This window comes from Pteropus alecto, unplaced genomic scaffold (assembly GCF_000325575.1).
Source record: "Pteropus alecto unplaced genomic scaffold, ASM32557v1 scaffold39, whole genome shotgun sequence".
NCBI lineage: Eukaryota > Metazoa > Chordata > Mammalia > Chiroptera > Pteropodidae > Pteropus > Pteropus alecto.
This window is the reverse complement of record NW_006443568.1, coordinates 4,935,362-4,949,424: the sequence shown is the minus strand read 5'-3', so window position 1 is coordinate 4,949,424 and position 14,063 is coordinate 4,935,362. Positions and strand designations below refer to the sequence as shown.

At 40.9% G+C, this 14,063-nt stretch overlaps 1 protein-coding gene across 1 annotated transcript in view; it reads right to left on the bottom strand.

Moving 5' to 3' along the window:
• Nucleotides 1-5,041: 5,041 nt before the first annotated feature.
• The window catches only part of RNF19B (ring finger protein 19B), a 21,399-nt gene continuing 12,377 nt past the window's right edge, over nt 5,042-14,063 (bottom strand). Inside the window, exons 6-11 of the mRNA XM_015598791.2 lie at nt 13,481-13,595; nt 12,312-12,452; nt 11,175-11,382; nt 8,671-8,802; nt 7,377-7,893; nt 5,042-6,080 (exon numbers count right to left, since the gene is read on the bottom strand). Coding sequence (XP_015454277.1) covers nt 7,413-7,893; nt 8,671-8,802; nt 11,175-11,382; nt 12,312-12,452; nt 13,481-13,595 — 1,077 coding nt within the window. The 3' untranslated portion in view covers nt 5,042-6,080; nt 7,377-7,412. The remainder of the gene's footprint in view (nt 6,081-7,376; nt 7,894-8,670; nt 8,803-11,174; nt 11,383-12,311; nt 12,453-13,480; nt 13,596-14,063) is intronic.

Genomic DNA, 14,063 nt, shown 5'->3' with positions numbered 1-14,063 from the left:
TTCCAGGCATCACTCTTCCTGCCCGCACTGAGCAATAGCAGACTATTTCCTCAATAACTGGCATCGATCACTCCACCTAACACAATTGCCCCCTTTTAGGCTGTTAGTTCAGTGGATGAGGAGCCCAGATTGGTTAGAAAACTTCCAGTCAATGGGCTCATTATTGTATGCCCTGGTGGAAATATTTCTCCTCTGGATATTGAGAATTCTAAACCAACAAAGACCAAAGTCACAGGGACAAGAAGCAAAAATTTTGTGAGTGGGTTATATATATTGGTCACTGTTTCAGAACATATACCTCATCCTATAGGACAGAACTTTAACGACATGAGATGTTATCTTCTAGCTAGTGCCACAAGTGAGTCTTTAATAAACCATTTACTATTCTGTAAGGCCAGCTGCTTCGGAATGAATCTATGGGTCTGAGCCCACTGCCTCAGTTGATGAGAGGCAGTGTTGTGTGGAATACCACATGATGAATAAGGCATTCAGCAAGTTCATGGATAATAATAATGACAATGATTATGATAACAAAAATTATACTAGCTAATACATATAATACTGATTGCAGGTTAGGCACTGTTATATTCATCTAATCCTCAGTCCTAAATGAAGAAACTGAGGTTAAATAATTTGCCCAAGGTCATAAGATACATAAACAGTTAGAATTCCTACGCAGGCTTCTCAGCATGAACATACAATCAAATTTAAAATAATAAGGGGTGGGGAAAATGTCTTGGTTTTATAATACCTGGCATTTTTTTCCTTTAAAAATTATTCTTTGTAAATATTTTAGGCCTGGCATGCACGGAAACAATCTATATCTTGAGTGTCTTTTTCAGTGAGGACAAATCCCTACTTTCTCTATGGAAGGGATATGATATACTCTGACTGCCAGTAAGTGCCCAGCTGGTCCCGCCCCCCGCGCCCCAGAGCATGGAGTAGGGCTCAGTAGTAAGCCAACATCAGCTTCTCTAAAAGAGAATAGCCATTGCCAAAAATAGCATGGCTTCGCTCCATAATCATAAGGCCCTGTGCTGTGATTCTGTTATGGAAGTTTGCCACAGTGTTCTGTACCCTCATTTGCCAAGGGACTTTGCACACCACTCGATCTGCTAGGTCATAAAACCCAAACTGCTTACATTTCAGCCTGTACCCACTGAACACCATCCTTTTTTTGGGCTCATCAAAACTGGTACCCTTATAGGTTATTCAGTAAACAGGTCAGTGCAGCATAACCAAATGTGGTATGTTACCTCTAAAATCAAAAGCAATCCATCAGATGCTTGAAATTTTTCTCAGTGATGGGGAGGATACAGTGCAACAGCTCATCTTTCGCTTTCGATTACCTGCCATACTCTAGACTACTGCTCTGGATTCCTAAAGACTTCACGGAGGTAGAAGTGACTAATTTCTACAGGGATTATTGCCTATCCTCTAAAAAAAATGTTATTTTACCAAGGCATTTACATACCTGCTACTTTTTGCTTATTATGACCAACACCATGATGCATTACATGTAATGTTCTGGGAAATGTGAGATGATTAAAGTGCCTGAAGATTAGATTTCAACTGAGCTGAAGAGGAGAGATATAACCCAGATGTAGGAAAGCAAGATGTACTGTAAACCCTGACAGGTAAAAGTGATCTGCTTTTCATGTTTTCTGCTCCTTGAGCTAGAGAAAAAGGCATATTCCAGGTCAATAGTTGCAGGTGCCAGGGTCAGATATTGACTTGCTTCATAAAGAGATTATATTTGAAACAACAGCTACAACCCAAATCCTGTACAGGGCAAATAACTTCAATATGAATAAGAGACCACCACTCCTGAATTTCTGTCTTTGATGATGGCGGTAATATCTACCGTTTGTTCCCTCAGGGATGCATCATTGCTTTTGGCTAATAATTTTGGTGGGAAAGAAAAGCTCCAGAGAGTTTCTTCTGCTGTTACCATGATAGTTTTAACGCTATGGGTTAATATGAAGATCCTGCCAGTCGCCAAGTGTATCTATTACAACTGTGACTACAAGAACTGAGAAATAACCATAGGCTGGATATGTGAGATAGACCTAGGCCAAAATTCTTTTTAAATTACTTGACCCCCACACATTAGTTTACTCAGTATGCTGCAACAAAGCACCACAAATTAGGTGGCTTAAACACTAATTTATTGTCTCACAGTTCTGGTGGTTAGAAGTCTGAGGTCAAGGTGTCTGCAGGGTTGGTTCCTTTTGAGGGCTATACGGGAAAATTTGTTCCATGCCTCTCTCCTAGCTTCTGGTTTGTGGTTTTCTGGCAATCTTTGGCATTCTTTGGCTTCTACTATATCATCCCAATTTCTGTCTTCATCTTCACATGGCATTCTCCCTGTGTCTGTCTTTGTATCTTAAATTTATTTTTCATATGGCACCAATATTAGTTTGGGGGCCCACCCTGCGCCAATATGACCTCATCCTAATTACATCTGCAACAACCCTATTTCCAAATAAGATCACATTATGAGGTATTGGGATTTAGGACTCCAACATATAAATTTTGGGGAACATGATTCAACCTATAACACTCCATAAGCCTCTAGTTTAACTAGTGGAACACGAAGACCTATAGGTCCAGTTTCCAAATATTCTCTGAAGGCCCAGGTAATTTCCCTTTTTCCAAGCACAGGAACATAGGTTAATGGCTTAAGATTTTATTGGGAAAACTAGAACTTTTACAGTTCAGTTATGATGATATGCTGAGTGCTTCCTCCATGGTACCTAGCATCCCTTTATTCAAGGGCCTTGAGTTTCAGAATTAAGTATGTGTCCATAACTCCCTATTTTGGTGACTCAAAACTGGCTTTTCTCTGCCAGACCTGGAGTTTTGCTTTGTGTTATGAAGACCAACTACAAACAGGTTATATTTCTTCACTCCAGCTCTTTTGCCTTGGTACCTGCCCCTTGGCCCCTGTCACTCCAGGATCCCATCATCTCTACTGATATGAGGAATTCCATTTCAACAACAGCATCTCTTAGCATCATGCTCAGCCTATGAAGGATATTTAGTACAATACTTTTCAAGGTAAGGTGTTTCCCTTATCCATGTACTTTCCAATTCCTTGGTGAAAGGAATATCCTCTGAGCAATTTTGGAGGACAAAATTAGGAGATGAGTAGGTCACACATAGGATAAATCTGCATGAACATTTGTCTTCATGTTTTCAGCTGTCTTCCAATGCTATACTAAGGAATTTTTGGCAGTTCAATTTCTTTTTGAGTGTAGACCACTGTTAAGTTCAGGTTTCATCCAACCAGCCAGCTAAGAGCCACTCTTAGCTGCTAAAGCCAGAATTTCTAGAATGCCCATATTAATAAATTCAACCCAAATGAAAATAAAATTATGTTCTCTTCTTCCTGGTCTAACACTTTTAGAATCTAGCTCGCACACATTCCTCAGGTTTCTATTGATTCAAACCAGCAAAATATTACAATTCTTCTGTAAGTCTCAAATCAGACTGTTTACCTTCCAGATGCATACTGGGATCTGCCTGCCCGTAGTTACAGATATGGTGGCAATAAGGGGTAGTGGGTGGTACATAAAAAGTACTGGCTTTCCTTTTTAAGGCAATTATTCCAGGGCCTCCAAGAAAGACTGAGAGGAAAAAGTTGAGTGGAGTCTGTGGGTTCAGAATACCAAGACATATCTAAATCCGTTCAAATGTTCCATTTCTTATTTCAGAGTCCATCTCTTTCCTAAACAATGCCCTAATTTTCACATGAGATTCTTGGTAATGCTATGAATGTAACTTACGTTGCAATTCAATAACCCAGAATCTCCATTTGATTTTCATGTACATCACCCTTGTGGCTAAAAGAGACAAAATTCTTTTGGGGCTCTCCCGTACTCGTCTGAGCTAAAACCTTAAAACTAATGAGACTTTCATTTTCTTTAACCTCTCTAGCATAGCCACTGCCATTTAAGTCCTCATTTCTTACATGATAATCTATCATGACAGCCACTTTTGGTCCTCCAAAAGGCATTTCATCTCAGGTGACTGCAGGTATAAGTAATCTTTGCCTACTAGTTTACCATTTTCCGGGGACAACTAGATTCTCTTTTCCTTCAAACCCAACTCAGTCATAACTAACCAAAGTCCCATTTTTGAGGGTGTGTTGCCTGTGATCACTTTTGGAACCAAATACTTTTATCAGTCAGGGTTCAGTAGTTGCAGGAAACAAAATGCTTCTACCTATTTTAAGTAGAACAAGATTTAATACAGGTAAATTAGGTGCTTACAAGAGTTGGGAAGCCTAGACAAGTGATTTCTAGGCTGAGCTTCTAGGAAAAGCCCCCCAGATCGTTCTATCATGGGAGCTGCGACCTCTGCCACCACCAGGAAGATGAGGAATCAGGAGGCCACCTCAGGCTGACTACAAGCACACACATCACTGTTACTTATGGGTCAGGAAACCCTCATACACTCACAAACTCCTGGTGGGTATTGGAATATCACTGAAGAGAAACCCGAGGTCTCTACATCCTTGCAGGAGCAACAAAGTAGCTAAAGATGCCCCCTTAATCACTTTTCCCTTCCATATCCTATTTGTGTATCTAATTGGCGAAACAAATTATATTCAGAACCTTGGTTTCTAGGAAGTTTAAGGTATGCACTGTAGTTTTTAGCTTTCCAGCCTGTGGAGTACAAGGAAGTATATTAGAAAGAGGTCAGAGTAAGTACCTATTTACCATATCCTACAGTTTCTTTCCATGGGCCCAAGTAGGACTTGTGACCAGACGCTCCTTCTCCCAATTTCAGCCCCTTTGAAAGTTGACCGCAAGCCCTCCATCTGTCCGGCTTTGAAAAGTACCTCTTTCCAGCCTTAGAGGAACCTAACATTTCCTTGTCTTCAGAGTTGTTTTGCTAAGTGACACAACCTTGTTCCCAGCCATTTCTTTAACCTAATCTTCTACTCTCTTCCTTGGTCCACTTTGTTCCAGTCACATAGGCCTATATGGGGTGTGTGTGTGTGTGTGTGTGTGTGTGTGTAAACAGACTAAGGATGCTCCATCAAAGAGCCTTTTTACTTTATTCTTCATGCCTGGTATTCACATAGTTCTCATTCCATTTGGGACTCTAATAAAATGTTACCTTTATCAAAGAGGCCTATACTACCCACCTGAAGGAGCAACATCTGACTCACTCTCTTCACTTTTTCTGCTTCGTTTTCTTTAGTGCACTTACCCTCATCCAGATCATTTTTCCCCACTAAGGTGTTAGTTCCGTGGGGACAGAAATTTCATGTTTTTTCTTAATGCATCCTATACCTGAAACATAGTACGTATTTCAGAACGAATGAAAGCTCTACCGAGAGGAAATTAAACATTCCCCATATTCTAAGCAGACCAACTTTTCCGATGCATTACTCATGTTCTCCTCCAGGTGGTGGTGATGGACAGGACTTTTCATCTGCTAATGTCTAGGAGATATAACAGTAGTGTAGTTTTTCATAGCCTCTGGTCTAGAGTTCTGGGCTTTCTCAGTTGACACCCATAATTTCCCTTATTTCTTCCTGTTCCTGAAGGAGGAAAAAACATGGGCCTTTAACCAAAAGTATTTTCAGTATACCATCTCACTTAATCTTTACAACCCCATAATTAGATTATCGCCATTTCTGCTAAGTGAAAACAGACTCAGAGTAATTTCCCCAAGTTTCACAGCAGTAAGAAGTGGAGCATAGAAAAGAATACAGGTTTGGCTGCAACCTTCTGGCCTTCCAACAGACTTCTTCGATTTTATCCAAGTTAACTGCTCTCTTGATGAGGCTTCAAGAGGACTGTGAGTATTGCGTTAATTGCATTTCAGAGATTTCCAGATTGCCCTTTTTCCCAACAGGTTCCCCTTTTCACATTTGGACACCTCTAGGGTGCCCTCTTCCAAAGACCCAAAGTCTACTAACAGCATTTCCTGTCCCAGGTGCAGGGAAATGTGCTAAGTCTGGCTGCAGTGCTCAAGAGATCAGAACCTTCCAAGTTGGCTGTTGTCCAGACTCATCATCCTCATTGTAGTAAAGCACAGGCCAGGAAGACAAAGAGCAGGTGCACCTGTGAAAGGAAACAGAAAGCCATCTGGTCCTCAGGGAAAGGATGTTTTCAATTCTTCCTCTGGACCCAGGGCTAAGGTGATAGAGAAGTTTGGCACTGGAAGCTCCTTAAATACTATCTGAAAGTTGGGGGAAATTAGGAGCAGGAGAGAGTAACTAACTCACACAGTCACAAAGTAAGTTACTGCCAGATTTGGAATCCTACACCATGTCTCATGCACCTTAATTTTTCTGCTGTATTATATATGAGCGTTCCTTTCTTAGACCATTATTCTAGACAGAGCCCAAATCCCAAGTAGTACTAACACAGCTCAATTCTGACAAATTTAAAAGATCAGATAAAATTATGTTGAGATTTCGATGGCACTTCCCCTCTCTCCTTTCATTACAAATTTTAGTCCCTCTTATTTAAACTAGATTGGCAAAACTGAGAAAGCTTTTTGGAACAGAAAACGTGTACGTGAGAGCCTAACAGATTATTTCTTGGTGATTATGCAGAATCATTATATTTCTTCCTTCGGTAAGAATGCTCTGTTCCCCAACTTGTAACCCTGCAACATTCACTGGGATCTAAGGAGCCGCTGGAACTGCCACCCTACCCTCCTCTGGAAACACATTTCTAATAATGACTACAATATAGAAAAGGGAAAATAAAGCTTTAACAGGGAAACTGCACAGCTGCCTCTAGAGGGCAAATGAGGTTCATTTTAATCTACAGCTTCTCTATTTGGCTGACTCAGCTAATTCTTCAGTCTGACTACACAGTCCAAAACAAGCCTGGCTTTGCTTCCTATCATGCTAGGAGTCCTTGGTTTATAGTTGACTCCACTGCAGTCTGATTAGAATACAATCCTTCCCTGGGGTTAGGAACATTCACATCTAGAGACTGTTAAAGATGTAATGGTCTATTTCAAACACTTGGCTCTGTAGGACTACCCACGCCAAGGAAAATGAGATGAGTTGAACAACAGAAATCTTTATTAAAATGTGTCCTTCAGTAATGTTAGCATACATACAATATACACACATACATCTGTACACTCTTTGACACACCTCATGGATTGCCACTATCAGTTTAACCAATAAATTAAAACTAAAAAAAGGAGAGAGGTAGAGGGGGGAGAAGGAATGGGTGAGACTAAGGGAAAAATTTCCATGTTTTATCTGTAAGAAACTGCAAATTTCTCCGAATTTCCCTGGGGAAAACATGGGACCAGAGAATCTTTGAAATAAAATACATAAATCTCCGCTTCCCACCCTCCCCCCCAAAAAAAAAGATTCCAAAAGATGCAGTTACAAGTGTGCTTCTCAGAACGGGAGCATTCATTCCACTTCATACTCTGGCTTCTGCACCTTCTGGCTTCAAGACAGTCTTCCCCGCAGCTGGGGCAGAGAGGTTAATATGGGCACTTGGGCTCGGTGCACCTTGGGCTCTGGGAGTTGAGGGGCAGGCTGCAGTATGGGAGCGAGGGGAGCCGCACTCATCTGAAGTGATGTCTGGCACATCGTCTGACTGCGTATCAGAGCTCTCCAGGTCACTGCGGATGCTCTCAGGCTGGGCCAAGCTGATGTCCCAATGTTTGCTGGCCAGACAGTCTTTCTGTTCACAGCTTTGGTGTTTGCAGGGGGGATCCTCTTCATTGCTGCCATCGCTGCCATCGCCGCCACCACCGCCACCACCACTATCCTCTTCTTCATTCTCCACCATCTGAGCATGAACATGGAGCGAGTCCTCCGTGCTGCTTCCACTCACCAGCTGATAGTGGCTTGGTTTAGCTTCAATGTCCACTTGGATTTCCATATTGTTGCATTCTCTGTGGAGACAAAATCCACTTTGCTGAGTCATACATGAGTCATGCTCTACCTGTTGGTAAAAGCAGTTTGTGGGTTCAGGATTAGGAAGTCCAAAAACATAGGTAAATAGTAGACTAGAGCTCATTTCCGACGAAAATAAAAATTTAACCTAACACTCAAATAAGATGGAGAACAATTTGATCTGTTGATTTAAAACACACACACAAACCTCTGCCATTTCTTTAAACAACTAAAACACAGCTTCCAAAATTTAACTTAAGTGTCAGAGCCTTACATTATCTTACCCAAATATGAAACTGAAAGAAGATTCATAGCTTTTTACTACTGTGCCACAATCAGAAGAAACCAGAAACTCTCCAGAAGGGAGTGCTGCAATCGCACCAGACAAGATACACTAACTTCTCAAAAATAAAGAGAAATAGGCTATAGGAGCCACATTAAGCAAAAGGTGACATGAGAGCAGAAACCATACACCCATGGACATTAATGAATACCAATCTAGCTTTAAGTTCCATGTGAATAATTACACTGATTAATAGCCAAGAAAAGACCCAAAAAAAAAAAGGATAGAAGGAAGAAAAAAACCTCTAAAAATCAAGTACTAACAAGAATCAATCAAGAGCTGCCAAGAACTTGCTCAATGAATTCACAGGATACACACACTATATATCCTGACAGATGGTACACAGAGCCCTAACATAAAGCATTGAACTTCTGAAGGCCTAGTACCCAACCAAAAAATGAAACCTCTCCTGGGCATCTGACTCTTCACATACCTGTCCTGTGGGTTGTAGGAACTGATTATGGAACCGGCCATAGCACGAGTGCTTGCGTTGTCACTAATTGCACCAAGACTGGCTGTGTCTTTGGGGAAAATTTCCTTTTGGACATCGGCTTGGACTTCTAACCTGTGTAAAGAGGGGACGTTCAAGTTAATAGGAGGCCTGGATATTCCAAGACAGTCTGCTTCCTGGCACACATCTCTTCCATTATTCTCTTGCAAACTGAGTTGATTTGATCTTCTCCAATTGTCAAATAGCTCAAATAGATGCCCACACATTTTCTCTCTTAAATATCTATTGAAATCGTCCCCTCCTTTCTATCCCCATTGCTACTGCTTAACGTCAGGCCCTCAGCATCTCCTGCCTGGATAATTGCAATTGGGCTCTCTCTCCAGTAGCCTTACATCCAAGTCACACAACTTCCAGATCAGTGCCAATGTGGACGAAGATCTGATCACTTTAACAGTCCTCTCTTGGCTCCCTATTGCCAACAGGCATTTAAAGTATTCCTGATCTCCTCCAAGATCGCTCTCTATTTCCTCTCTCACCGCAGGTCCTAAGTCATAATCACTTTGAATTTTCTTTCCTTACACACTTATACACATTTTATATTGCCATGACTTTGCAAGAAAGTATCATCTCCCCTCACTCTCCCAGCAAAGCAGTCACTTCCTGCTAAGTGCTCTCACAGCACCTACTTATTATATTGATTAACACATCTTTCACTCATGTGTGAGCTCCAAAAAAAGGAAAGACCATACCCCATTCACTTTACCCTCAGTGTCTTTGCACATACTAGGAACTCAAACATTTAGCAATCAAATTACCCCCAGGTTATGAGATTGAAGGTCAACGGCCTATAAGAGCAGTAAATTTCCAATGGTGTCTGAGAGCTAAGAACACATAACTATTTCCTTTCTTGGCTCTAATACCATTTTGTTGTACACAGAAGTATTTCCCCATAATGGGTTTCACAGTCAAACCCATCTGACTCATTCACTTCCTATAAAAGGCTTTCACAGAACTGGAACAGCTGGACTGGCTAAGCTGCAGTTTCACCAAGTCAGTCTCCAATTATGTCTGTCTGCTTATTTATAGGGGTGTTGGTTTTAAGAAAGCATAGCAGTGAATTCTCTGGCATGTGGGGGCGGGATCCCCTAAGAAGAAAAAACCAGAGTCATGAGACACAGACAGGTCAGCAGGAGCCTACAGCTGCACATTCAAGCAACCTCATGCTGCCCCCTGAGCCTCTGCTGTGCGGCTCTAGTCTCAGATGCCCTTCAAGAATGTGCCACAGCCCAGGAAAATGAGGCAGTGCAATAGAAAGTGCATCAGGTCGGAGACCTGGCTTCTGCTTTCAGCTCTGTCATAGAATCACTCTTAGAATTGGAAGAGGACTTTCACAAAGGCCATCTACTTGGGTTGATTCCCAGATGCTAGTTTGTGCAATGATTATGCTAGAATCACCTGGTGAGCCTGTATTTTCAAAATACAGACCCCGTAGGTCCCACTCCAGGAGATTCTAATTTATTAATACAGGGATAAGGTCCTAAAATCTATTTTTAAGAGGCTCCCAGGAGACTGACAGGCACTCAGGTGTGAGATCCAGTGCATATGCCATCTGTTGCTTGAGTCCTTCGAATAGCAAAATGGCCATCTGGTTTCACTTTCAAGCACTTCCAGGGATAGGTGGCTGAGTATTTACTAAACTAATCCATTTTTGGACTTTTATATAGATTTTCTCTATATTCTCTATAATGAAGCAAAATTAGGTTCCCTCTAGTCTTAATCTACCTCTCATCATGAGTTAGAAGTTTAATCTTTTCTTCCAGTTTAAGGCCTTTCAGATATCTGAAATCAACCATCTCCCCTAACTCCCCTCTACCTTGTTTTGCCCCATGTTTACCCCTCCCCAGGCCTCTGGTCTCCAGTGCATTCAACTAAGTCCTTCTCTTGTAACATTTGTTATGTTCCTCTGAATGTTCTGGTTTGTCTAACTGGTGAAATGACCAAGAAAGTCATAACTTTTTCAGTCATAAAGCTTTACATATTCTCAACACAAATTCAAAAAGTTGATTTTCCTCCTAGCAAATGGAATAGGAAGGTAATAAAGATCACAGCACCAATAAGCCAGCAAGATACAGCATAAATGCTATTCAACTCAAGGCCAGTGACAAGCCTAACGGAGAGCAGTCTTGGAAATTCTACAAAAATGCCTGCTTTCCCTTCCTGATGCAGGCAGCCTAATATAGTAGAGGGAAGATCTGAAGTCAAGATTATTCTTTATATGGAACAGTGGAAAGAACATGAACTTTGTGTTAAGTCACTTAACCTTTCTGAGCCTATTTTCTAATTGTAAAGAAAAAAAAAATACCACTGATGATTAAATCAAAATGAGGTGACATGTGGAACATGCCTGGCACAGACAAATAGCTCATACAGGTATGTTACTTGTTATAATTCCAACTGGTTCTGTCAGAAATGATCTATTTGCTTACCTGCTATATTTTCCCTTGCCACTGGAAAGAATGCCACCACTTAGTGTGCCCCCTGACAGGGCTGCAAAGCTGGCTGTTTCACTGTATGGGCCCTGCATAACACTTAGTCCATCTGTAGGGCTTCCACTGGTGCTCAAGACACTAGTCAGGCCTTCAATGCTGCTTTCTCCAATGCTGGGATTCTTGAGGGCTCGCCAGGCATCTGCCACTGGGGATGGAACCAAACACCTTAATTCAAGATAGCTAAGCATCAAAATAGTCTGCAGTGACTCTTCAGAATGGAGAATGTTCAGGTAGAAAAATACTCATTTATTCATTATTCAGTTAATGAACAGCTACTATATATAGCCACCATACATCAGAGGTTTTACCATATGTTCATATTTAATCTTCCTAATAACTAATAGCCCCCATTTTAGATGAAGAAACACAAGCTTAGAATTAAATGACTTGCCCAAGTCATGGCGAGGCACACAAAACTACAATTCTGATTCCAAGTCCACTATTCTTTCCAATGTACCAATATACCATAGATGCCATCTAATCAAACATGAAGATTTCAAAATATGTTTAGGTCATGTTCTGATAATAGCAGGAAGCTTGAAAAACCTCAGGCGATCTCTATGACCCAGATGAGTTAATATGATAAAGTAGATACAACACCACAGTAGAAGTCAGAAGATTTGCTCTAGTCCCAGCTCTGTAGAAGCTCTTAAACCCATTAAACAGATGTTGAGACAAAAGCTTAAATAAGTTCCCATTAAATGGGGAATAATAATAGCTCCCGCTCTCCTCCTTCAGAGAGCTGCTGTAAAAACCAAGTGAGATAATAACTGTGTAAAGTCCTCTGAAAATTATAAAGTACTGTGCAGATTTAAGACTTTATTATAATCACTACTATTACCAGTGTACTTGGAGTTACTTGGAATCCTACTAGTTTGTACCTGCCACACAGAGGCAAGTACCAGAGGAATTAACCTAATAACAAAGAAATGAAAAGCTAAAAATACTTTACCCCGTATAAAGCTCATTATCCAAAGTAATCCAATGGCAATCTCTCTGTAAAATGTGCTAAATTTTACTGATTTTTATCTTGTGTCCCACAAATTCAAAAGGAAATTAAAATCCTCCTTTTACCTGTGATTGGGCCATCATCTTCATCAAACTCAATTTTCACTCCCTTTCCGTTGGCTGTGCTAACTCCACAGCCGCCTCCACGACAGAGAGAAATGGGCACAACCCCGTAGACATAAGCCAGCATAATGGGGACGCCAATACCTGGGGGAAGAGAAGGAAACATGTCAGCAGACCATCAGTTTGCAACTGCCCTGAATTCTCCTTCCCAGCCTGAGCACAAACTACGCTATAAAGGGCCAAGGAAAGGGAGAAAATGGCTCTTCCAAAGAGTCAAGGCCAGTCTAACGGAATGACAACTGGATTTAGAATCAGAAAGGCCTGGATTAGAATCTTGGCTCTGATTTATTAGCCATATGACCATGGACCTATCTTCCCAGGGTTGTCAATGATCAAAAGAGAATGTACGTACAGTGCTCACTCAGCACAGTAAGTATACGTTACTTTCATTTTCCCCTTTTATTCACTGCTGAAGTGCTAATCCAAGAATGAATCAATAACCAAATATTAAATAAGTGACTCCTGGGATTAGGATCCCCCTCCAGGGTATTAATTCCAAAATCTTACTGCTGTGTGAAATAGAATAGTTTAGTTGTTAAGAGCAAAGGCTCTGAAGTCAGACTGTCCTGATTCATGTCCCACCCAAGTGACCCTGGGCAAATTACTGCACCTTCCTGTTATAATTGTGCTGCTGTAAGGATTAAATGAAATAATACATGCAAAACACTCAAGACTGTTCCTGGCACGTGGAGAGCCTCAATAAATGTTATATTATTATTATTATTTTAAAACAAACCCTCATGCCTCCCAAAATAGTGTGTGACATTAAAAACAAATCAAAATAAAAGTAATTGTATTTTGTGGTTCCACAGCAAATGGAGAAAAGAGAGGATGAAAGGTGAAACACTAGGCCTTAAAGTAATATTCTTTAATTCAACCTTCTCTGAAAGATCCCTGACTCTGATCATTTAGTCTGGCTGATAACCATAACAACAGTGCCTAAGAGAGTTAACTCTCAAGGTGAGTTTGGTATAAATATAGGGGTCTCCAGGGTGAAACATCTGGCCAGCTGGCTAAACTGCTATAGTCAGAAAGTTGATGCAGGGCTGATTTGATGGAGGGAGCAGGAAAGGGAGGGCAGAATGAAGTCATGGTCCTGGCTAGCTTCTTACCAACACTAACTGCAGCAATAACTGGAGATGCAATGACTGACAAAGTCACTCCTCCTGTGATAGCCAAATTCCTCTTATGTTTGGAGGTTTTTCTTCCCTCATACCTGCTATGAATCTAAGAATAAGAAAGAAAATCCAGGTCAGCAGGTTAGGACATCAATCTTTTTGCCAGGGAGTAAAAGGACAAGTGAATATTCCCATATAAATTATCTATATTAAAACATATCCCCCACCCCAAAGAAGCATCTTTCTCAAATTTTAACCTTCTTAACCTAAATCAGACCAGGATGATATAAACTAATACAGAAAATGTTAAGCCACGAAGAGACAAGATAACTCAGGAGGGTGAAGTAAGCATTTCACCTTTAAGTCACTGAGAGAAACCAAGCCCAAGATGTTAATAGGAACTTTCAGATCTCTTGGGGGTTTATGAAAATCCATTTAAGAAATTAAGGTTATTTTTATCCAAGAACCAGCTGGTTTTCAGGCAACTCTGAACATAAGCTCCTCCCCATTTCCTTCTAACCGTAACCAATAAATCTGAAAATGGAACATGCATAGAACTCAATATCTTACCTTCCTG